Below are 24973 nucleotides of genomic sequence, written 5' to 3'. Positions count from 1 at the left end.
CATCCTCACATACTAGATAACCATGGAAAACCAAAAGTCGTGTACTTATTCTTAGTTCTCATTGTAAGGAACAAAAAAGGAAAGCTACTCAGTCTTAAAATAGGAAAACTATAAGATTAATGAAAGCACAAATACAGAAAATATACCACATTTCCTTACTCAAGGTTCATGTTCAATCATGTAATAAAACGACCAATCATATATTTCAAAACATAAATACGCTTGATTACAAGCATAGAGGAAGCACAATGATATAAAAATATTCACCCTACAATAAGCAAATAACTAGACGAGACTAAATTCTCGTTAAGAATAAAATAATAGAGTCATATGACTTAGAATAAAGACTAAAATTGGAACGTGCAAATTTATATAATGCATTATGCATATTTATTTAAATTATATTTTTTTTATAATTAATTTTGAATTATTATATTTGGAGAGATTCATATTATCCATTCGTAATAATCATATTGAGGTGCCATTCATTTCCTATTTTGGTTTGCATCTTAATCAAGTGTACAACACCCTTTGATGCGCCTAATATCACCAAATAGAAGCACAAAAGGAGAGTTTAACCCAAGGTCAGAAGAACCTCAAGACTTAGTACTAACGTCTCCAACTAGGCTTTTTCTATGAACCATTGTAATAGTCTACATAAGAAACTTATAATTGAAATAAAGTGAATATTGTACAATTTAATTACATTAGAACACAAGTTAAACCAATATATAGTACCTGCTTCAAAAGTCAAAATTACAAGTATCCAGCCGCTCATAAGCGCTACCAAAAAGGTTTAGATAGAATCAAAGATTAACTTTCTAAAAGCTGTTAGCTGATCACTGAATTACGGTGTATAAATAATCAATTTTACATTACTCCATTGGCACTGATGAAAAAATGATATTGAATGGAAAATCTTACAGTAATTTGTTGGCCCTTATGTAAAATGACAGTCCAATCGAACCCATCGAGCACCAAAACTATACATGGTCTAAGATTTTACATAGGAATAATCTTTCCATCTAGTGATTCCAGATCTAAATGTTCTCCTTAACACATCAATCCGTTCAGTCAAGATAGACTCTTTTAGATTTTCCACTTCAGCATGTTCCTTTTCCATCAACAGCTCCAGATCGTCAAAATGTTTAACCTTGTGCAGCAACTTATCGATCTAGTTAACAAATAAGAAAATAAAAAATAGTTAACCCCTAATTGGAGACCTAAACCAGAGAAATTAGGGTGCTGACCGGAGTTGAAGATATAAAATATCATTAACTAGGAACCTGAGCTTCAATTATAGTTGCCACTAATTGTTCAATCTCTCTGACTTCCTGATCTGCCAACAATTTTGCTCGAGCAGCAGCAGCTCCAAGAGCAGTTGCAGTGGCGGCTCTTACACGCAGTGGCAACGGTATTTCTGCAAGAGCAAGCTCAGATTAAAGGTGACAAGCAGCTACTACATACAGTGTTTATCCACAAATACATAAATCAACAATAAGATACATACATGTTGCCGTTAATTTAAAATAAAATAAAAAATTAAAGCTTTCTATTTCTCATGTCCGAAGTAAACCTCAACTAAGGCATCTGCAAAGGACAAGTGATAGAGATTGAAATAAATGCTATGGTTGGGGGACCAAATTCATTCTTCAAAATCATGTTATACGCAAGAAATCAATCTTTCATGCTGTAATTTATCAACAGTTTCTCGACACGGAGCAGGAAAAACACAAAACCATGCCCATAAATGACCCCCAGTAAGAAGCAACTGGTAAAAAAAACTACCAAGTCGAAAATAACACACTTGATCTTTGAATTCTTTATTCTTAACCTTATGCTTTCGTGTCGTAGTATTTTATTATTTTTAAGCAGTCCTATACCTATTCCCTTTTTCTCAATTGTTTTATACTTCATCCTCGAGTTTTATAGATCATCTTAAGTAAGCAACTCATGCCCGAAAATGGGTTACTTATAATCAAATATGAAGTGTTTCCTATCTGGAAATAGGGAGACAATTTTACTAACGAAAAACTTGATTAGCAGAATGATTCCAAACTATGGAAAATCTCAAATAGGTCAAACTCTAAGTGAAGCATCATAATCCCACGTAAATCACGCTTCCCCTTTTGCATCGGATTCACATTCTCTGTCCCCCAACTTACTGCGGTCTGCATTTGTTTGGAGCCTTTGGAAGGAACGTAACTTGTGTGTACTTCAAGGAAAGATGTTTGACATACATACATAGAACAGTTCTGTATGTACATTAAAATGCTTTGATGGTTATAGACCAATAGCCTGGATCAGTGTATTAACATGATGTATATACAATGGGATTTCAGTCCGGGATTATGTCTCACAGTATTGTAACAAGAAGCATGCTTGAAAGGGAAGGAAGACAAGATAATTGTTTCAGACAGCTGGCAGTGTAGCATGAATGTGTATACACAGTGACTTTTTTCCTTTGCCTGTAGTTGCCGTATTTTATGGTTGTTATCGGCTCAAGTAGGAAGATTTTTTGGTTATTACTGTGTACTAGTGTCACTGTAAATAAGATATAACACCCTCTCTGAATTGTTGATCTTCCTCTTAATTTTTAGCATGCGGGTTGGTACCCCCTTGTAGCATATCCATATATTTTGATTGCTGGCAAAAGAATACTTTTTAACCAGTTTTTGGTGTCTTGGGCCCATGCAAATATACTTGCAGAGCCTTGGTTTCATGGCTTAGCCAACTGAAGAATTTAACTTCTATCAACTCAATCCCATCCAAATCCTTGTGATGCCCCATCACAAGGTACTGGTTCAAACTTTCATTTGACAAGGAACATGAACTCACCATTGAGTAATCATTGCTCTCCCTGATATGGTTTCCTACTACAATGTCCACCTGATTACACAACCTCACTTTACTGACAAATTAATCTAGTAGTATTGTAAGTACTGAGAAGTATACCATGCAAAACAGCAAAGGTTATGAAGAAAAATAATGGACAAGTATAACCATTATCATCATTATTTATACAACTTGCATCGAAGGAGCCAAAGTTCTTTCGTTTCACATATCTAGGAAAGTAGATAAGTTTTGGGGGGTGCAAATGTATGCAAAAAATGACATAAAATTAAATGGATTGTCAAAAGAATATCAAAACACCACCTTAGTGTAAAAAAAGAATACCTGATATAGAGGACCTCTCTACCTCTAAACCTTCTCCCTCAAGATCTCTGACACAGATGATAACAAGTATGAGGATCGCATAATAGCTAAATTTAATAGTAAGTTACTAGTCAGCAAAATGTCATTAATGAAAATAAACTAATAGGTTTTGGCAGACCTTGCTGAATCTTCTTCAACATCAAATATCTCCCTTGGACACAAATTCTCATCACAAAGAGCTGAAACAGCAGCATCAGCTGCAGCAGCTGTGATATGAGGGTCAACCACATTAGAGATCAGTCCCACCTAATTCAAAACATAAAATCCATGATCATACAGAAGGAGGTGCAAGCAATAACTAGTTCAAAAGCAACTTTATTTCAAAAGAATATCAAATATTAAAACCAATATGCACACGTTTTTTCATGCTTTTTATCCATAGACATTCAATATATACTAGAGATGAAACGGCCAAAAGAGGCATTTACACACTGTAAACAGGTATGATATGAGCCTTTCACAAAATCCAAAAATGTTACACATAAGATAACTCCACAGCGAGTCAACAAAAAGGGAATGCAACAGATTAGAAAATTTATAAGTTACATGTATAACAAAGGACATGAAATTCAAGACTACCTGATTCATTAGCGAACCACTGGAATCTGACAGGGGAGTAACACGCTGTCTTTTTGAAGGACTTTCCTTCGTAGCATCTCCGTTCTGCTCATTTTCATTTGTAAGCTCAGGAGGTTGATCCTTTGTTTTTGAAATTTCTTGGTAGTCAGATGAAGATGACTGAACTTGTTTTGTATTGTTCACCACGATACCATTAGCACTATTAACGTTGACATTTCTGTGGGCAGGGCCCAACATGAGCTCTCCAAAAGGCAGCTCAATGAGTTTTGAGATACAGTCAAGTTTAGTCTTGGTTTGAACACTTTGAGCAACAAGTTCCCAGTCATCCCCATGCTTCAAAACAGATTCCAAAAGGAGAAGAATTTCTCCCTCAGTCCAGACAGTGTCATGCTTGCCACTATTTTCACTTGACTCACTCAATACGAAATCCTCTGCAGACCTTTTCTCCCCATAATTCCCACTTTTGAAACAATTTGCACAAATAATGAAATTATCCTGCATGATATTAAAAAAAAATAGAATAACCAACAATGATACCAGTTTCAGAAATATAAGAAAAATCCCAGATAGAAAGCTTAATGACATGGAATTTTATAAAATTAGCTTAAGAGGCAGACAAAAGAGAGATAAACAAATCCCCCAAATTAATTAACTTCAAAACATGCTTTGCCAGCATACATTCAACAGGCCATGGGCGTGTTAAATGAAGTCAATAAACTCCATTTTCCAACAGATAAATATAATACATATTTAAGGTTGGAAATGATTTACAAGTATACGAAGCAGAAAACACTCTCCTCGATTCAGAGCATAAGAAATAAAGGTTATCATGCAGTTCTCAAAATCCCTCCCTTATTCACTCTTCTACGGTCATAAAGTTAATGTAGAAGATTTTAAACATCCAAACACGACGAACCCATTGCAAAGTACCAAATAACATTACGTGAAACAAAATGTTAGATGACCCCACTCCTTCACACAGATATGAAGAGGAAATAGAACCGAAGAACCGCACAATCTATCACTAAAAGTAATATCTTAATACATTAAAAAAAAAAAGTAATAACCTGGGTACATCGGTAATGTCCTGAACTATATTTTCCACCACAAAGCCCACAGTTCCCCTCTTTCTGTCTAATCAAATCCCCATAAATATCCGAATAGGAGGCCAGCGGCGGCAATTTGAGGGAAGCCGCGGTCGCATTTCCACCAGTCTTCGCACCGCGAGGCACCAACATCGGCTTCAACGAGTTCGGCGTGGCCGCCACCCGAATCCCATTGGGGGTTCCTTCTTCGAGGCGAACCTTGCATGGCTCCTCCTCCTCCTCCTCCTTCTCCGCGTCTGCAGCAGAGGGCGCGCCGTAGTTGATCAAACCCCAATTCTGTAGGAATAAGAACGCCTTGTGCAGAAACGTGACGTCACCAACCAGCGATTTTCTCACCTCGGTGAATGTGAGCCTCCTGGAAGGCTCTTCCCTGTACTTGTTGATGATAAAGTCTCTGTATTCTTTGTATATCTTGGGTGTTCTCGAAATCGAACTCGCATCGAAGAATTCCTTGAATGCTGTTCTCTCGGTTTCGTGAATTTCGTCCCACGCGAACCATCCTTACAAAACGACGCCGGTTAGGTGGAAACGGGGAGAGGGAAAAATTAGGGTTAGGAGAGAGAATGCTTACTTGAAGAGCTTGGGATGGTGTAGAGTTCGAGTTCGGGATCTGAATCGTCCAAGCGACCCGGGTTTGAGTTAGGATCTTTTGTGACTTCCATGACGGAGGCTCCGACTAACCCAAATACGGTGGCGTGGGCTATATTGCGCCCAGTTTCGGCGTCGTTGGGATCACTTCAGAGGCAGACACTTGTAGCAATGACCAATCGTTCACGCCGTTAGTGTCATTTTTCTAACCCGACCCGATAACCTGGTCCGATGTTTTTAGACGGATCGTACTTTTAAATAATTAAATAAATATAAAACTCAGCTTTGATGTTGTTAAAAAAAATACTTTTCTCCTAATCGGAAAAAAATATCATTTGAGATAAATTGTATTAAAACAATACAAATTGTCATTCAGTTTTGTTATTTGATTAATATTTTAAACAGAGTTAGCTTCTAAAACATGTTTTGAAATAAAAGAAAATGTAAATATGTATTGAAATAACGTATACAAATTTATACATATATAATAATAATAATAGTTTATTTCATAACTATTTTTTAAAATTTTACTGTTAGTCCATATTAATGGATTATTTAAACTACTTTGTATATTATAAAAGTCCTTTTTTTAATTATTAATTGTTTTTATTAAACATACTTCAAAGTATAATATAATTCTGAAATTATTTCAATTTTTTGTATGTTCGTAATTAGTTTCAGTTAATTAGATTTTGATGACTGAATTCCTACTTTACTCAATAATTATTGTAAGTTGAACTTTATTTAGTACAAATAAATAAATTAAGAATTAAAAGTGCACATTTGACACTACTTATTAAATATCTTATACATAAGTTTGACTGCTTTATATAAAACAACGGAATTAAAAATTACATTGCATTGCATGTAACAATTGTTGAAAAATATTACTAGTATAGAATTTAAATGTGATGTTATTGAAAACTATTTTTTTATTTAAAATGGATAAAACAAATCAATACTCAAAATATTATAAACATTTTGTAAGCTCGAATTTAAAATGTCAAAATGAGTGGTAATCAGTGTATTATAAAGGCATAGTAGAAGAACTGTACAAAAAAACCAGCAAAGAATCCAAATTCGTTGGATGGTGCAATCTTTTAAGTTTGGTTTGAAAGGCTAATTGTTAAATATATGGCTTTACACTAATCATGCTATGTTCGAATATTCAGAAGAGTTAAATTATCGCTATCTTTGCTATTGAAGTCAAACACTTCATGAAAGTTACATAAAATAAGGCATGCTAATAAAAGAAACATCAATAGAATAAAATTCATTACAAGACATTGACATTGACATGATTTAAGAAGAAAATTAAAAGTCATGTATTGTTGTAGTATGAAAATATGATTTTGTTCAAGTGGTATCAAGCCTTGCAAACATAATTACAATATTAATGTAAACAAAGCAACGTAAAGATGAATGAAATTAATGTATATGAAGCAACGAAAGATGAAAAAAATGTTAAGTAATTACATGATTATGGAACTTTATTGAAAAAACTCATTACATGTTTTGTAAAAGTCTCAAAAAAAACAAAGAAAAAGCAAGAATATATATATATATATATATATATATATATATATATATATATATATATATAATTTTGACAATTTTGATTAACTTTGTATTTTAAAATAATCTTCTATATTGCCATGACAAGTCAACAAAATAAAGAAGATGATAAAGATTTTTTACAACATTGTCAAAAGAAATTGCCTCTAATATTAAAATATTTATTAAATTAATATGAATTTTATGAATACTATTAATTATATTATTTTTTATATGTTAAATATCGATAACCTTTTTAATGAAAAAATAAATGATTAATATTATACATCGTAACAATCCTAATTTCTTTTAATATATATATATATATATATATATATATATATATATATATATATATATATATATTAAGTACTCAATAATCATAAGACCTGTGTGATATTAATAATTGGAGATGAACTAAGTCATATTACAGTTCTTGAGACTATATCACATCGTATTTCAAAATGAATTTATAAGAACTTAAAAACATAAAATAGGAACTTAATACATTTTTTTTAAACGGATTATCTACGATACTCCTATCCTAATACTCCAGCTTCTCATTCCAACTCCTGTGCTAATGTCACCCTCAACTCCTAACAATGTTCCTGTATATAAAAAGTATCCAAATTGCATTAGAAATAAAACTAGAAACATACAAGTGCAAGGGTAAGCTAACGCATAAAAAATGATGAGCAATAATAAACAAAAAAATAGTAACATATCAAATTAATTATGAATAATATCGAATTATATTTTATAAAAAATAAACCTTTGAATCATCTTATTTCGTTTCTCTATAGATTACATCACAAATACTCACTCAGTGACTATTCTTTTTAAAGACCAACATAAAAACTAATGCATTTAAAAGAATAAGCTTAATAAGAAAACAGTAATAACTTATAATAAAAATTATCAAAACAAATCATTGCTGAAAATCAAAGACCCAATCAAGGATCAAGACAAATTTGTCAGGATCATGAACAGATAGGAATTCATTAAGAACGAAAGAGACGACATAAGATTGAATATGCGCTTGCATGTAAGGAAAAACAACAAATTGCTCTTAGAGGATGATTATAATTTTCAAACTCACCATTAAGAGAGGTTGATGGAGGGTTTTAATAGAGTTATTCACGTATATCACTCCAGTAGTATTAATTTTTCAAAAAGGATAAAGTTTATTCAAAATTTTGGAAAAGAAACCAAAGTTTTTTGGGAAGGAGATCTAACTTTATAGAGAAGAAAAAATTTGTTGAAGAAAAAAAAATCTGGGGTCTCATATACATCGTAATAGAAAAAATGCTATTGAATTTTTCATTTTATATCTTATGATTAATAAATATTGTAATGATTTATTAATTTTAATGTTTAAACTTTTTATTGTTTACATTATATTTTGAAGTCGGAGACTTTGCTCATTTAATACGAATGTTATAAACCTTATAATTTTAATTTTTTTGCTTTTATAATTTTTTATATTTTTCAGAGTTTATGGACATTAAGAAAAGAACCCAACATATGAAATTAACCGGATTTAAAACTCCAAGGAAAACACTAAAATTTAATTATTGACATCATAGGGATTTCAAACTGCTAAAAGTAGAAAGAGTAATTAAAATTGTAAAGAAATAATCGATGTTTCAAAAATTGTTGGGAAATAATCGGGTTTACTCACACCATCAGAAAGTAACTCCGCTGCAAAAATCACATGTAAATTTCGCTATTCCAAGGATTATTAAAAACCATAGAGATTCTATCGAGATTTAATAAATCGGAGGTACACTTACTAGATGTTAAAACTCGTATAAACACTAAATATAACCTCAATTAAATATTATATTTTATTATAACGTACATCAACAAAAAAGTATTTAGAAAAAAAATTCCTAACAAATTTTGAAAATTGTTAGTAATGGATCACTAGAAATACAGTTTATACTAATAATTAAATACCCAAATTTAAATTATAGCTGATGATTTAAAGGAAGAAAAAAAATTATAAAATATAAATAAGATAAATAGAATAGTCTACACAAAGATATTTTATTAAACTGTTTTATGCTCGTAAAATCGTATTAATAGTAATTTAATTAGATATTTGTAATGTGTACGTTTTAAGGATTTCATTATAATTTTATTAAACAATTTCGGAAGGATGTTCAAAATGCATGTAAACACTTAAGAAGGAGAGATAATCATGAATATGATTATTATTGACACATATGAAATGTGACGTTTTATCTAATAAAAAATTTGTCATAAATAAAATATCACACGATATAATATAATAGAACAAAATACGAGAAATATATTAGAATTAATCATTATAGTCATCCAAAATATACTAAACAAACATAAGGATCATGGACATAGAACAACCACATTAAACAAATTAGGACATAACAGTTTTGCAAAAGATTATTCCGTAGAGTAATAAGAACAAAGAAAGTTCTTCAAAAGATGCTCAAAGAAGAACAATAATTAAAATGTCTATTCTAGATGGCAACATCTCCATTCTGATGATCAACAAGTGTCATATCGTCTATTCACGCCAACGTTGGCGATCATTATAGAAAGAAAAAAAGCAAGAAAACAGAACATAAAGAGAAAGGTACATTAGGTGAAAGTAAGATCTTATTTAACAAATAATTAGTCCAATTATGGATGCACAAGTTACATTTAATGCAAATCAATATATGACTATCTAATTCAATTATTCAGATACATGTATACATGTAAAGAAATAAGATTCATTGGATTGTGGTGACCTCTACTGCTCCGTATAATCATTGTCAATGAGTGTCATTTTACCACGCACAATAAATCCATGATCATCTAAGGTCATTATCCTACCTTAGACTAGGACCTCCTATTATCTCACCACATGACCATTCTACTCTATATAAGTATGAATAATCATTAAAGTGTCAGGATGTAACCTTACTTGAATCCATAAGTCACTACATACACTATATTACCACTAAAGGATTTCTACCAATGAAATCCTCAGATAATTCACATATTATCTCATGCTACACATCGAGTCTAGCCTCAAAGTACCAAATTATACATACATAGCCCAATACTTCATGCTTTTAAAGATAATTCAATAAACCACAAATTGAATCAAAGGATTAAAATTTAAAACAAATCTGCACTGTTCTATATACTATATTTCCTTTATCTATTTTTCTAAAGTAATTTCCTTGAAAACCGATACGGTGGTTTCTTCGATTAATTACTTTACGTTCTTGTAAATATATTTTAATAAATAGTCATAATAATAATTTGTTCTATTTATTTTTATGTTTATATTTATATTTATATATTTGCATTTTTATGTACTATATTTCCTTCACTTATTCTTTTAAAATAATTTTCTTAAAACCGAAATTACGGTTTTTTCCTTTAATTACTTTCAGTTATGGGAATTGTAAATATGTTTTAATACCGGGATCGATAAATCTCTTATAACACTCTGCTTGAAAGTATTTCAAGAAGCACCAAGATCTTTCAAATCCTTTTTCATCGACTTTTATCAATGGAGATTGCATCAAGTATATGCCGAAGGTTTACAAGAGAGTTTTGTACCATCTATGTCCAAAACCAAGTATTCCTCCATCCTTCTACGTCCATCTTCCTTTCGCAATTTTTTCTTTTTACTTTTATCTTTACAATGGTAAGCTCTTGTTTTTCAAAGTTAAGTTTTTTTCTTCTTCTTCTTCTTTGAACTTTAGGTTTATTCTTCTCTACAATTTTTTATGGATACATAATATGAAGGATGATGGTATGATTTTGTTATTGAAATATAATATTATATTTTTATTGATAATGCTTACAAGAAAAACTAGTTAACAACAAAATAGAGTTGGTGGGTATACATGTTATTTGTTCAGAAACTTATCCGTAACCTTCTCCACTAAAAGGACAACTTTCCACACGTGTCGTGCTATAATGAAATTTTGTAAAAAATGAACAGACACTCTCATAAAGTATTGAATGATAATATAAGAACAAGTTCTACACGTTAGAAGATAAAATCTAAATTAAATCTCAATAATTTTGTAAGAAAAAATCATTTTAAAATTAGCTTTAAGGCTACATAAACATTGGTGTGGCAAAGTCGGAGAAAATTCACACTATTTAACAATATAAAATGTGTTCCGTAACAATTAAAAATTAGAAAAATAAAAATGTGAAATGTGATGGTTTGGTCCGAAACAATAGCTGAAGATAACACCAATCTAGAATCCTACGTGGTCCCACGACAAGGATAACATCTTGAAAGGTTTTTATTATACGAACTTTTTAGGTAGCCACCTCCATGCCCATCCATGCCAATCTGACTTAAGAAAGCAATTGATGAGTGAGTGAGTACAACTTTGCCACATCACACACATCATCATCGTCTTCCACAGATTCATCTTTCTCTCTTATTTCGATCTTTTCTCCACTCATTACCACAATGGCATCGTGGTTGTTCGCAAAGTCTAGGATCTTCTTCTCGACTCCTCAACACACCAAACGCTTCTTCTTCCCACCATTTCTTAACAACTCCTCTTCTTCCTCCTTTCGATCACCAACATTTTTCTGCTTCTCGCGTCATGAATCAACCAAAGCTGATGCACAGTTGGAATTGGAGCATGATGTCACCGAGGACCACGCTAATCAGGTAAGTGCTTTCTATCAACCAAACCCTTCGTTAAACTACACTTCAATCACTACCTTTAAATCGATGGATCAACTCTTTAATTTCATTCTTAGAGAAATTTTAAGTTCCTTAACAATTCATCATTTCCTCACTTCACCTTCTGTTTTTATTTCTAAATCATTATCTCAGAGTAGCATAAATCTGCCATGTTTTAAGAGATAAAATAAAAAGTAGTTTAATGGTGGCATTTATTATTATAAATATGTAAGTATTGATTTACATACTTACTTTGAGGATTGTGTTTCCATTAAAAAATTGGAAATGTGTAGAGAGAAAGAACTAAAAAATTGAAAAGAAACAGACACAGGTATAAAAATCCGCTTGGAAAATTAAAAGGAAAATTTAAATAAGAAGTCATGATCTTTTGTCAAAGAGTTACAGTATTTTGGTTCCAAACTCAAGTTAGAAAAACGTGTGAGGTTATCAGTCTATTTAAGTTATTTGTTGGAACAGTAGGAGATTGGATTGGATTTAATCCAATCCGAAAAACACTCAATGGCGTTTAGGACCGTGTAATTATGTAATAAAAAATTAATTTATTTGGAATATTCTTTTATTTATTAATTTACTAATTTAAAATTTGAAAATTCAACAATCTATTATTCTTGACAAGGATATAATAAAATATTGATACGCTTTGATTATTAATTTAAATAATGAATAAATTCATTACATACTACCAAAGTCTTTTGTGATTAAATAATAGGAAGAGACATGTTGTTTGTTTGTGTAATCTTCTAGCAAAATTTCCTTTCTAATATAATATAACTGCATATGAGTTTCGTATAAAGTTCAGTTTATTTTTTCTTAAAAATTTTATTTGATTTGATTCCATTCTGACTCTATAGTGAAGTGTCATCATGTCATCAAGTACAGGCTTCAGTTTCACGTGCCGGGTTAATGTTTGTTTCACGTCTAAATCACCATTATTTTGGTACCTACGACAAACACGTTATTGAACTGAACCGACGGTGGAGAAAACACGTTTAGATAAAGAAAAACAAAATATATTTTTTATTTGATTAAAGGTAAAACAAACAAAATTCATTTTAAAATTTTACAAATTTAAAATTATTTTGTATTTCTTTTGTTTTATTAAACTTTAGTTTTATCTTTTTTCTATTACATTTTTATATGCTAAATCGTAATAAATTTTTTGCATCCATACAATCCTATTTATATAAATTAAAATATATAATTTAGAAAACAAACACTTTATTTTTTATTTTCTCACCTAAATATTTTATTTTATTTTTAAATACATTTCACTCAATGTTCGTGTAACTTTAAGCTAAATTACAAAATTTCTGAAGCAAACAAAATTGAGTTAACTAGTATTAGTATTTACTGTATAAAATAATAAAAGAACCTCTATGAATGAGCCTTTCAGTGGACCAATCTGTACACCACTGGGTCCTTCTGTACAACCTATAAAGCTTTTATTACATTTTATGATCTTACTTTCCTGTCAAAGTAAAATGAAATATAGAACCACATTAATTTATTAATTTTATCATTCCACTACTATTTTCGTCCTATAAATTATAAAACCGTGGATTAGGTTAGTCAAAATACAATACACGTGCTAAAATTTAAATCTATATCTTAAAGTAAATTATATAAAAAGATCACACTTATTGTTCAGGTATTATATAAATTTTAAATTTTACAATAAATCAATAATCTGAACTATTTAAAATTCATAATTTTAAATTTCACATAAATAATTAAAAAGGTAAAATGGTTCCATTGCATTCAAGTACACCTAAGTAAATAAATAGATATACCTGCATGATTCACTAGGATGAATAAGCAACTGCTATTTTATGGATTAATAAATAAAATAATCCACAAAGCCTCTTTTCTACTACCCTATCAAATGTGCGATTTCATGGACATAGAGATATTTCAATTTAATTATTAATTTTGATTTAAATCATTGTAAGATTACCTTAAATAGCAACGCACCATCTTCTAAAGAGATTAACTAGAGATAGTATAGTTGTAATACTTATCCAAAGAATATTTGTTTTTAAAATAATAAAGTAAAGACATATCAATAAGGAAATAGTATATTACTTAAAATAAAATATTCTTGATGTGAACCCACTTTCTCTTAACTATGAATATTCCCAAATTTTTGGCGTATCAGGCGATTGATTTTCCTGGAGGGAAAGTTGGATTTACTTCTGAAATGAGATTCATTTCCGAATCTGCTCACAAAAGGGTGCCCTGTTATCGTGTTCTTGATGACAATGGTGAGCTCGTTAAATACAGCAACTATGTGCAGGTATCTCAGTTCACACCACCATTCTTAATCCAGTTTAGTTTGCATTTCGCACAGTGACGGTTGAATAATGATAATTGAACAGGTTAGCAAGGAAATGGGTGTGAAGATGTATTCTCACATGGTCACTCTTCAAACTATGGACAGCATATTCTATGAAGTGCAGAGGCAAGGTAGAATTTCCTTCTATGTCACCCAAATGGGGGAAGAAGCAGTTAACATTGCATCGGCAGCTGCACTTGATCCTGATGATATCGTATTGCCTCAGTACCGAGAACCAGGTGTTCTACTATGGCGTGGTTTTACACTGCAACAATTTGTTCATCAGTGCTTAGGAAACACTTACGATTTGGGGAAAGGCAGACAAATGCCCATACATTATGGATCAAACAAGCACAATTACTTCACAGTCTCATCCCCCATTGCGTAAGATATTGTCCACAATATGTTTGAATAATTGCAATTGATTAAGTTGTACATTCATTGGTGACATGATCTCTCAACAAGTTGACATTGTTTGCCAAGGATTTCAGAACACAACTTCCTCAAGCTGTGGGGGCTGCTTATTCTCTTAAAATGGATGACAAAAGTGCATGTGCAGTTACTTTTTGTGGGGATGGTGGCACCAGTGAGGTTAGTGGTGAAGAACCATCTTAGCTACTAACAAAATGGAACACCGCGTGCTTATTGCTATTACTTGACCACATCATTAATTGCAGGGAGATTTTCATGCTGCCATGAATTTTGCAGCAGTGATGGATGCCCCTGTTGTTTTCATCTGTCGTAACAACGGATGGGCCATCAGTACACCTGTACAAGAACAGTTTCGAAGTATGTATTCATTTCATTGTTTTTCTGTCTCATTCTTTCAAACAAATACTTTACCCTTCAACCATATCTTAATGAATCTAGGAGGGGTGATGGTTTGTTGAAATTTCCAAGGGTCCTTTCTATTACATTTTTTTATATAAATTAAAATTAATTTATAGAATGTAAGCAGGTTTTAAACTTTAATACAATGAACTTTTCATTTTCCTCTTTTATATAAGTATGTATTGTGTATCCGAGTATGCTCTTTTTATTTTATCAAATATATCAAGTTGAAGTATCTGATTTGTTTCAGATGGAAACAAATGTTTTTCCCTGTGTGATTAGGTGATGGAATTGTAGTGAAAGGTAAAGCTTATGACATATGGGGTATCAGAGTAGATGGAAATGATGCTCTTGCAGTTTATAGTGCAGTTCACACTGCTAGAGAAATCGCTATAAAAGAACAGAGGCCTGTTTTAATTGAGGTATGTTGAGCTCCCTTCATGCTAAGATGATCATTGTTTGATACCTCACCCTTTTTTAGTGTCCACCAATCTCATCATAACTGCTATATAACCTTCAGGCTCTCACTTATAGAGTTGGACATCACTCTACATCTGATGATTCAACTAAGTACCGCGCAATTGATGAGATTGAATATTGGAAGATGGCAAGGAATCCTGTGAGTAGATTCAAGAGATGGGTGGAAAGGAATGGTTGGTGGAGTGACAAGGATGAATTGGAGCTTAGAAGCAGTATTAGGAAGCAGGTTATTAATTTTATTTTGCATATTGAAATTTAGTCTGATTTGCACTTGCTAACTTGTTCTGACATTTTTTGTTTCTGGATTTATGCTACTATTTTACAGCTAATGCATGCGATTCAGGTGGCAGAGAAAGCACAAAAACCTCCACTCGGGGACTTGTTCACTGATGTCTATGACCAACTGCCATCAAACCTTGAGGAGCAAGAGAGATTACTTAGGAAATCCATCGAGAAGCATCCCAAAGACTACCCTTCCGATGTTCCATTGTAGATACTGCCAATTCGAACAAGGAATTGTAATCTAAATCTCACTGTCAAAATGTAAAATAAAGGGATTGAATGTTCTTGTCTTATGGTATATGTCTTTTATTTTTCATGCTTTCTACGCTATTCACCATTCAACTTGTTCCTCAATGATCTTACCTATAAGTAACATTAGAATTAAATTGAAACCAAATACTTGAAACAAGGTAAGCTTTCAACTCAGTAAAAAGATGCACATAATATTCTCATTGAAGATAAACTTATGATTCATCAGGAAGCAGCTAAACTCGGGTTGTACATGCAAGTCATCGTGTCATTGTAGATAGTAACTAAAATGATAAATAGATCAAAACAAGAATAAACATTAAGAATCGTCCCTAGTATGAGATATGGAGGTAACACTTTGTCTTAAAATGAGGAAATCTGGTGGAGGAAGTTGGTTGCAGATGCTATACGATCTTCATATACTTTGTTATATATATTAAAGAAGATTCTTGGGCTATTTATTTATTGATATCCTTGATCTAGTTCTCATTCTCTTATTATTATTATCTAAAAATAAAAGTATAAAAATATCAGAAAATAGTAAAAAATAATAAGAAAATTATAGTAAATAGAACGAATAATATTTTATTCTAATATTATAAAATTCATTTATTAAAAAAAAAAGCTCAAACTTATAATGAGTGACTAAAAATCATAAAAAATATTGGAAACAGGTGAATAATTTAGAATATTAATTACCGTTTTTCAGAATAAAAAATAGCAGAAAAATCTAAATATGATAAATCATATATCTATTTTGAAGTCTTGAAACTGTATAACCCAATACAACTAAAGTAAATTTGTATAATGAAGTCAATTTATTATTATTGAAAGGAAATAGTTCAAAAACTAAAGATAAAAGATGTTAAAAGTGAATTCACTCTACAATAACACTATAAATATGTGTAAAAAAAACATGTATCATCAAGGTTGCATATCCAACTACTAGAACTCAAAACACGAAAGAATGAAAATTTAAGAAAATAGAAATACATCATTCTAACCTTATAGGATAACCCCAAACTTATTTCATGAAATTTTCAATAATTGTTATTTTCAACAATAAAAAAAATCTCCATGATGACAAATATGCATGTCACCTCAATTCCTAATCCAATAAATATGACAGAAATAAATCATGATTGTAATCCAAAACCTTTTATTGATTTTGAAATTTTGATGACACTTCGAAAAAAAAAAATGGATGAGGGAAGTTATTGCACACATCAGCACAATACAAATAATGCAAAAATGATTGTTCATGAAAATACATTACATGAAAAACTCTTATTATCGACTAATTTTAGTGATAAAAAAAATTATTATAATGACCAATTTAGATATAAATTTTTTTTAATAATTAAAATAGTTTCTAAATTGGTTATTTTAGTGAATTGGTTTCTAAATTGATCCATAACATAGCTAAAAAAAATTGTTTCTAAATTTATATCTAAATTGTTCACTAATGGAACAAATTTAGAGATTAATTTTTTAGTAGCTAATGTTAGTGACAAATTTAGAAATCAATTCACTGTAGCGACCAATTTAGAAACTATTTTAGTTACTAATAAATTTTAGTTTATAAATTAGTATCTAAATTAGGTGACTAATTATTTTTTATCTCTAAAATTGGTCACTAATAAGATATTTTGTTGTAGTGAGAAACTACACTTAAAATAAGAACTAAAACAAAATTTTATGAAAACTTGATAGACTTTGAAAATTTTAGATTTAGGTTTTAATAAAATTAGAATCCAATAGAAATCCGAAAAATAGTGAAAATAAATTAAAAAGTGTAAAAAAATATTATATATATTATTTGTTTTTGGTTTATCAATGCAAAATATTATCAAAATAGATAAAGTTAGTTTTATTTTTTAAATATTATTATAAATTAAAAAGGCTTATCAACACTTAATATAAACTAAAAGTATATATATTTATAGAATGGAAAAATTTACATGTACAACTCTTTTTTTTTACTCTTTTTCGACACTTAATAAAAATCAATATTTGTATTTGTTTAGTTAATTCATCTTAAATTATTTTATATTTTAAAATAAAAGTGTTATTTTATTGGTATCGGAAGAATGTTAAATAAGAAATGAGTTATTAGTAATTTGATCGCTATATTTAGTTATAGAATTTACTTTGGTCCTTTATTTATTTTTTACTTAATTGAAACTCAATATATTTTACATAAAACTAATTTAATCCTTTTCAATAATCCATATGGTTTGATACGTGAGACATTTTAGATTTAAACTATATAAAGATTTAACAAATTTATACATTTTACTTTCTTCCCCAACTCAATAAAGTCATCAACTCAATAAAGTCATCAAGTTGTTTTATATATATTTTCTCTTCCAAATCACCATTTAAAAAGGCAATTTTAACTTCCATTTGATGAACTTTTACTTTTCCTAGGTTCATTTTGAATAATTTTATTAGCATTTTCACTTGAAGAAAAACAAAACTAGAACCATCACAAATAACATTATCGGTAGAAGGCAAACCAAAATTGGAGGTATCATAAACAATTATACTCCATTTATCTTTTGAAGGAAAAACATTTTCAAAGAAAATTGCATCTCTAGATTCCATAATTGTATTATTAGAGATTTCACTCATGTAATAATTAAAAATCAAAAATCTATAAGTAGTGATATTCAAAGAGTAACTAATAAAAACACAATTAAATATTTTAATTCCTATTTTTCTCTTCTTATTAAGCGATATATTAACTTTTACAAGACACTCCCACATTTTAAAATGTTTTAAAAAATGTTCTCTTTTCTTCCATAACTCATAAGGAGTTTTATCACAACCTTTATAAGAAATTATGTTGAGAATATTGCAAGCAGAATATAAAGCTTCACCCCACATATTTTTAAACAAACTAGAACTTGTAAGCATAAAATTCATATGGAGGTGTTATTTCATGAATATTACCATGAGTTTCACAAAAAGCACACATTTATAAATACATGTATTCACCCCCCTATCAGAACGTAGAATCTTAATTTTTGTTCTAATTGATTTACTACCTCAAATTTATATATTTTGAATTTTTCAAATAAATTCATGTTTGTGGTTTATTAAATACACATAACAATATTTAGAAAAATCATCAATAAAAGTAATAAAATATATTTTATCACGGCATGTTAAAACATCATTACTATCACATACATAATTATGTATCAATTTAAGTATATTAGTTTCCTTTTTCATGCATGTATGGAAAATGTTTTCTTGGTTACTTTGATTGAACACATATTTCACATTTTTTTCTTTAAATCAATATAAGGTTTTTTCACAAACTTTTTTTTTATTAAAACCATGCTTTTTGAAGGGTTTTGGATTAGGCTCATAAGAGTTCTCAGCAAAGTAGGTTTTGAAATTAGATTGAGAATTTTGAACAAAATTTTGAGAAAAGTGATGTTTTTCCTTAATATGAATACTCACAAGCAAATCATCACAAGAGAAGTTTTTAGACTTATGTTTTAAACTTCAAGCACAATCAAACCAAGAAAGAGGCAACTCTGAAATCAAAAGAGCCACAAACATAATGTCTAGAATTTTTTTTTTTAATTTCATGTCATAAACAATATTTTCAACTCATGAATCTGATAAGAAATGGATTTATTATCAAGTATTTGAAATTTAATAATTTTTTCACAAGAATATCTAGATAAACCTTTTTTGTAGATATTTAAGTTCAAGTGCTTCCCATAACTCAATAGTAGTTTTTGTATGGCAAAATATTTTATAAATATTATTCGACAAAACACTTAATATATGTCCTTGACATAAAATATCTTTATCAAAAGCATCAATATTTCATTGAGCCAAAACCTCATCAGTTGTTGCCAACAGAAAAATGTTTCACCCATAAATTTTTCAGGCTTACTTAAGAGTGACTTAATCATATCCATGACAAACATAATATTATCTTTGATTTGTAGAAGAGAAGTATTTTTCTCTCTAAGAATGTTAGAGAATAGTAATAATAATAATAATAATAATGATAAAATAAAACAAGATAGAGAGATATGGATAAAAAGAGATTATCAAGTGAAACAATTCTTATAGTAGACAATAACAATAAAAGATAATGTAAATGAGGAAAAGATAGAAAAAGTCTAGGCTGAAACACACAAAACACTATACTTAGGGAGAAAAACGCTCTCATTGTACAAGGTAAAACACAAAAAACACAATATTATGCTCTCATCTCCCAAGATACAACAACTTATCAGATCAATCGAGTGTAGCGAATGATCTCTAAACCTTATAAATACAACATCACTCTTTTAAGAAATAGTATAGAGAAGAAAAGAATGAGACCGAATACTTTTTTAAAAACTCTAATGTTTGTTGTATGTTTTTCCCATATACTTAGGTGTAGTATTTATATGTAGAAAAGAAAGACATGAAAGTCAATTATTATCAATCTAATTTAAACAAGAATAATTTTTAAGCAATGAAATAAATAAAAAAACTGTTTGGTTAACTGTAGAATTAAAATGGTAACAATAATATTTTATTTTAACTTTTTTTTAATTATACTAACATTTCTAACAAAAAGAATCAAAATAAATCATAAGTTGAAATATAGTAATTAAATTACTAATTAAAAACAATGTAAAATTAAGTGTTCGTGGATATCCTTACAGAATATATGATGCGATAAAAAACGATGATAAAAACTAGTATACAATAGATATACAAAAAAATCCAGGTAAAAGTGTATCATTGGTCTTTTTAATTTGATTGATACTCCTTTATGTTTGTTGGTTTTCTGAGAGAAATGAATGCTGATTGCGTCAACGCTAAGAAGACAGGAATACGGAATAATAGTTTAAGCTGAGAAATTACAGATTCAAATAATAAGTGAGGAAAGTGGAGAATCTAGAATCTTGTAAAGCATGTCCAAGCAAACAGTAACCAAAAACTGTCTTCATGTTCCTCGTACTCTTCCCCATGTTGGCACTGTCCAAGGCGGCATAGCATCCTTCCATTCATCTCTCTCTCCGAATATGCTCAAGCATATTATCTTGGTATTGTCTCAACCTCCACACCCAGAGAAACATCACTGGTGGCGCTGCTTTGCACAGACAAGGCATGAGAATGCTTCTGTCTTGATTATTTGGACGATCGTTTCTTCCATTCCACTTATCACGTTATTATGTGCTTTTCTGCATCATCACATTTCGTGTCAACGTTCGAGCTTTAACATCAATCATCACAAGACGTGCAGTGCTGCTAATTTGAGTATGGAAAGCCCTCCTACTCCTTCTTACGTCGTGGTTGCATGTGATGCCACAAGGGACCGCACTGAACACGAGATCAAACTCGTTGTTGATCATGTTCGGTCCAGGGGTTCCTTTCTCTCTCATGGTGACAAGTTGCTTGTGCTTTGTGTGTTGCACAAAGTGTCTCACCCCAGTAAGTGTTAATATTGCAGATTCTTTAATCTGTTTGAGAAAGAGAAATGGATCTACCAATGCGTTGAGGATATTATCTCTTCAATCATTTGTTGATCTGCGTCATTGTTCCTTCAATTTTCTGAGTGTTCCTCCTTTTGGATTAACAGTGGGGTACCAGACGTTAGCATGTCCCGAGTCATTTTCTGGAACCAACTTTCGTACAATGGAGGAAGAAGTCAAAAAGAAAGTTGATACGTATGCTAGTGAGCTTTTATCAAGTTATGAAGATTTTGAAAGTGAAGGGGTACGTTATTTAAGTTCTAGAGACCTTCCAAAGTACTCTTAACAAATGCATGCTATAACTCTGCAATTAGAACAATCCTCCCAACTACTAATATTTTCTGTAAGTTGATGTGCAGGCTACTATTGAAATTAAAGTCACCGCAGGATTTCCAATTAAACAAGTTGTTCTGCAGGAGATTACAAACTATAATGCATCTTGGATAATACTTGACAGGTATTATTATCTCTCAGATTGTGAATAACCATTATCTCTTGCATTTGACAGATCGATGATTTCCGTTAGTTAATGGCGATATTACCCAATAAATTTGTATCCTAATGTGGCTATAGGAATATCTAGTAGTGCATAGGTTTACATTTGAAACTTTGTCAAAAACAAAAAAAGAATCATTTTACTTAGTTTTCAGCTTATTTTCTTCTGATGGCTTTCAACTTTATTGGGTGAATTCGAACAGACATCTTCGGCGCGACCTGAGATACCACCTTAACAAGTTGCCATGTAAGGTTGCATTGGTTAAAGATGACCTGTCTCTGGAAATTTGGAAATCCCATAATACACATGACACAAAGGTCACAGCATCAAAGTTTGTATTTTCTTTGTCAAAGTTTGTGTCGCTGTCAGATTGTCATTGTATTGAAGACATTGAGAACTCAATTGTCTCTTTCAAAAGCTATCCCCATTCTATACTTTCTTCTGATACCAGTGCAACGATTAGGAGCTATACGAAGCAATCAAGTGTTAACAGGTCGCGCGATTACAGCTCCGTATCAGAATTCGGATCCTCTTCTAAGCAAGAAAGATCAGGTTATCAGGAAGCCTGTTTAATTTTTTTTAAGCTGTCTTACAAGTTTTTGGAATTACGCATGTAACCTTTTCTTGCAATAGTTCTTATTTTTTTAGTTATGGACTAATAGTTCTTATTCTTGTATCTTAAGTATGATTACTTGTTTGTTTTTGTTTTATTCAATAGAAACTTATGTGATTAGTGACTAAGTTATCATTGATACAGAGTATTTCTCCAATTTGTTAATCTAGAAGATTTGAACCTAAAACCTTATTTATCATGACAGATTCCAATACCAAATGAACCAACATGTTGGTTTTGTGCATTTAAGTTCGATGTACCATTTTAAAACGCGTGCAAAAGTTGAATATAGAAGAGATCAGTGTTTTTGCTGGTTGAAATCTATTGTTAATAAATAGGAGTTTTAACTTTGATGCAGGCATAAGCACTAAAGGAGAATATAGGTATCTCACTAGTTCTCAGATTGACCAAAAGCAAAACCAGAGTGGTTTTCTGCCAAAACATTCAGATGCACCGCTTCTTTGCACTGGCTGTGGGACAAGAACTGAGTTATCTATCAAAGAGTCAATGAAGTTCAGCTACTCTGACATACAACTTGCGACAAATGATTTTTCAAAGGAGAACTTATTAGGTGAAGGTGGCTATGGTCACGTATACAAGGGCGTGCTTAAAGATGGACAGCAAATTGCGGCAAAGGTAAGGAAAGAAGAAAGCTCACAAGGATTTTCTGAATTTCATTCTGAGGTCTACGTCTTAAGTTTTGCTCGACACAAGAATATAGTGATGCTGTTGGGTTATTGTTGCAAAGAAAGGAAAAACATCCTCATTTATGAATATATTTGCAACAAGTCTCTCCATTGGCATTTATTTGGTAAGTTGCCTATAGTTTATAGTCTCAAAAATGCATTCTATACCCACTGAGGTTTAATTTTATTAGAAAATTCTTGTAGAAAATAATGCAGCAGTTCTTGAGTGGCACCAGAGGTATGCTATTGCCATTGGAATTGCAAAGGGATTGCGTTTTCTACACGAGGAATGCCGTGGTGGTCCTATTATTCATCGCGACATGCGACCAAGCAACATACTTCTCACCCACGATATTGTTCCCATGGTAAGGTACCATATAACAAGACAAGTTTCATGGATAGTGTATAAAAAGTTTTGGTTTCACAACATTTACATAACTCTGGAAGTTCCATATTTTATCAGCTAGGTGACTTTGGCCTTGCTAAATGGAAGACTGGTAATGAAACTCCTCAAACAAGGATAATGGGCACATTGGGGTGAGAATTTTTGTTCAATATTTTGTTTTCCATAACTACCTTAAATTCCAAACATAAAAACTTGTTTGTTACTGTAGATACCTTGCTCCTGAGTATGCTGAAGATGGTATTGTTTCTGAGGGAACGGATGTGTACTCTTATGGCATTATCCTGTTACAGTTGATATCAGGACGCCAGGTTGGCAATTCCAACAATCCAGAACAACAACAATCTCTCCGACAATGGGTATCTTTGATTGTTTATGTCTTCAAGCACTGAAACAAACTTTAGTTGTTTGCAATAGCAATATGAACATGAATGTGACTGACCTTGATAAATAATGTTACGTGTGGAAACATTAGGCTGAGCCAATGATAGAGAAGTTGGCCTTGCATGAACTGATTGACACTCGTCTAGCGGAATCATATGACACCTATGAACTCTACCTCATGGCTAAAGCAGCATACTTCTGTGTGCAAAGGAAGCCTGAGATGCGTCCCTCAATGGGAGAGGTAACTGATTCCACCTTATTGCTTTCACCACTTTTTATTTTTTTATTAAATATATTTTTAAATTTTTAAGTAAAATTAAAATTTGTCTATATCCAAAATTTTAATACGATACTTTTTTTTGACATTTTAAACTCATTTCAGAATTTCTGTGTGCAAATTACAATTAATGTTAACTTGTTCTTCAGGTTGTGCGACTTCTGGAGGGAGAAAGTAGCCACTTCCACTCGTTGGAAGATCAATTTGTACCTAATTTTAACGGCTAAGTTTCGTCTCTGCATACTCTGTGTGTAGTAACTTTATTTTCTTTTTCTTTTTGTGTACTTAGCAGAAAGTTTGGTTTGGTTTCTCCAATTTTATGTGCTTCGGAGACTATTTAGTGTGTAGAAAAGGATGGTACTGCGTCAGTTTAATGTCCTTTATGTTATTGATTGAGAATGGTTTAATTTCGTCTCATAATTTTATAATCAATAATTTAGTTAAATAACTTAATTTAATATTATTTAGTATGGTAAAAGAAGAAATGACGCGTAAGAGTAACTTTTTTTCATCATAATAATCGATAGAGAACACTTTTGGATGTGGAAGTGTCAACGCTCTTACTGTATACCAAGAGAGTTTTCTTTACTCCATGGATGGGTCACTTGAAAAACGTAAGTGCTGAACATATTAACCTCTACAGAGTACAATTTATGGAGAGAGACAAAAAATACTTTGACTTCTATAC

The 24973-nt window shown here is 31.0% G+C and overlaps 3 protein-coding genes across 3 annotated transcripts; 2 read left to right on the top strand and 1 right to left on the bottom strand.

Annotated features, from left to right (window-relative positions):
- Window positions 1-651: 651 nt before the first annotated feature.
- Window positions 652-5703, bottom strand: LOC114164083 (SWI/SNF complex subunit SWI3A). The gene is made up of 7 exons (XM_028048590.1): window positions 5473-5703; window positions 4863-5401; window positions 3796-4290; window positions 3335-3462; window positions 3178-3224; window positions 1287-1420; window positions 652-1174 (listed from the first exon to the last, which is right to left on the bottom strand). Exons 1-7 carry the CDS (start codon window positions 5561-5563, stop codon window positions 995-997), a joined length of 1614 nt encoding a protein of 537 aa, XP_027904391.1. The 5' UTR covers window positions 5564-5703; the 3' UTR covers window positions 652-994.
- Window positions 5704-11360: 5657 nt separating this feature from the next.
- LOC114164677 (2-oxoisovalerate dehydrogenase subunit alpha 1, mitochondrial-like) lies at window positions 11361-15996 on the top strand. The gene is made up of 8 exons (XM_028049417.1): window positions 11361-11721; window positions 13913-14050; window positions 14133-14473; window positions 14581-14680; window positions 14767-14878; window positions 15203-15342; window positions 15441-15626; window positions 15726-15996. Exons 1-8 carry the CDS (start codon window positions 11515-11517, stop codon window positions 15891-15893), a joined length of 1392 nt encoding a protein of 463 aa, XP_027905218.1. The 5' UTR covers window positions 11361-11514; the 3' UTR covers window positions 15894-15996.
- A 4869-nt stretch (window positions 15997-20865) lies between these two features.
- On the top strand, window positions 20866-24684 carry LOC114163670 (probable receptor-like protein kinase At2g42960). Its single transcript, XM_028047966.1, has 10 exons — window positions 20866-21385; window positions 21534-21670; window positions 21786-21883; window positions 22125-22474; window positions 22894-23346; window positions 23426-23586; window positions 23685-23758; window positions 23836-23983; window positions 24100-24249; window positions 24435-24684. Exons 1-10 carry the CDS (start codon window positions 20866-20868, stop codon window positions 24510-24512), a joined length of 2169 nt encoding a protein of 722 aa, XP_027903767.1. The 3' UTR covers window positions 24513-24684.
- The last annotated feature ends 289 nt before the right edge of the window (window positions 24685-24973 follow it).

The sequence above is a fragment of the Vigna unguiculata genome, chromosome 9 (genome assembly GCF_004118075.2).
Source record: "Vigna unguiculata cultivar IT97K-499-35 chromosome 9, ASM411807v1, whole genome shotgun sequence".
NCBI lineage: Eukaryota > Viridiplantae > Streptophyta > Magnoliopsida > Fabales > Fabaceae > Vigna > Vigna unguiculata.
Note: the sequence above shows the minus strand (reverse complement) of the source record. Positions and strands in the feature narration are given on the sequence as shown.

Excerpts from the sequence above, each read along its gene's own strand:
- LOC114163670 (XM_028047966.1), top strand. The coding sequence starts at position 20,866 with ATGTCCAAGCAAACAGTAACCAAAAACTGTCTTCATGTTCCTCGTACT. Across the intron at positions 21,386-21,533 it reads GCACAAAGTGTCTCACCCCA|TGGGGTACCAGACGTTAGCA; the intron begins GTAAGTGTTAAT and ends TTGGATTAACAG. Across the intron at positions 22,475-22,893 it reads TTCTAAGCAAGAAAGATCAG|GCATAAGCACTAAAGGAGAA; the intron begins GTTATCAGGAAG and ends ACTTTGATGCAG.
- LOC114164083 (XM_028048590.1), bottom strand. The coding sequence starts at position 5,563 with ATGGAAGTCACAAAAGATCCTAACTCAAACCCGGGTCGCTTGGACGAT. Across the intron at positions 3,225-3,334 it reads GTTGAAGAAGATTCAGCAAG|AGATCTTGAGGGAGAAGGTT; the intron begins GTCTGCCAAAAC and ends CATCTGTGTCAG. Across the intron at positions 1,421-3,177 it reads AGAGAGGTCCTCTATATCAG|AAATACCGTTGCCACTGCGT; the intron begins GTATTCTTTTTT and ends TTGCTCTTGCAG.
- LOC114164677 (XM_028049417.1), top strand. The coding sequence starts at position 11,515 with ATGGCATCGTGGTTGTTCGCAAAGTCTAGGATCTTCTTCTCGACTCCT. Across the intron at positions 14,474-14,580 it reads ACAGTCTCATCCCCCATTGC|AACACAACTTCCTCAAGCTG; the intron begins GTAAGATATTGT and ends CAAGGATTTCAG. Across the intron at positions 15,627-15,725 it reads GAAGCAGTATTAGGAAGCAG|CTAATGCATGCGATTCAGGT; the intron begins GTTATTAATTTT and ends ACTATTTTACAG.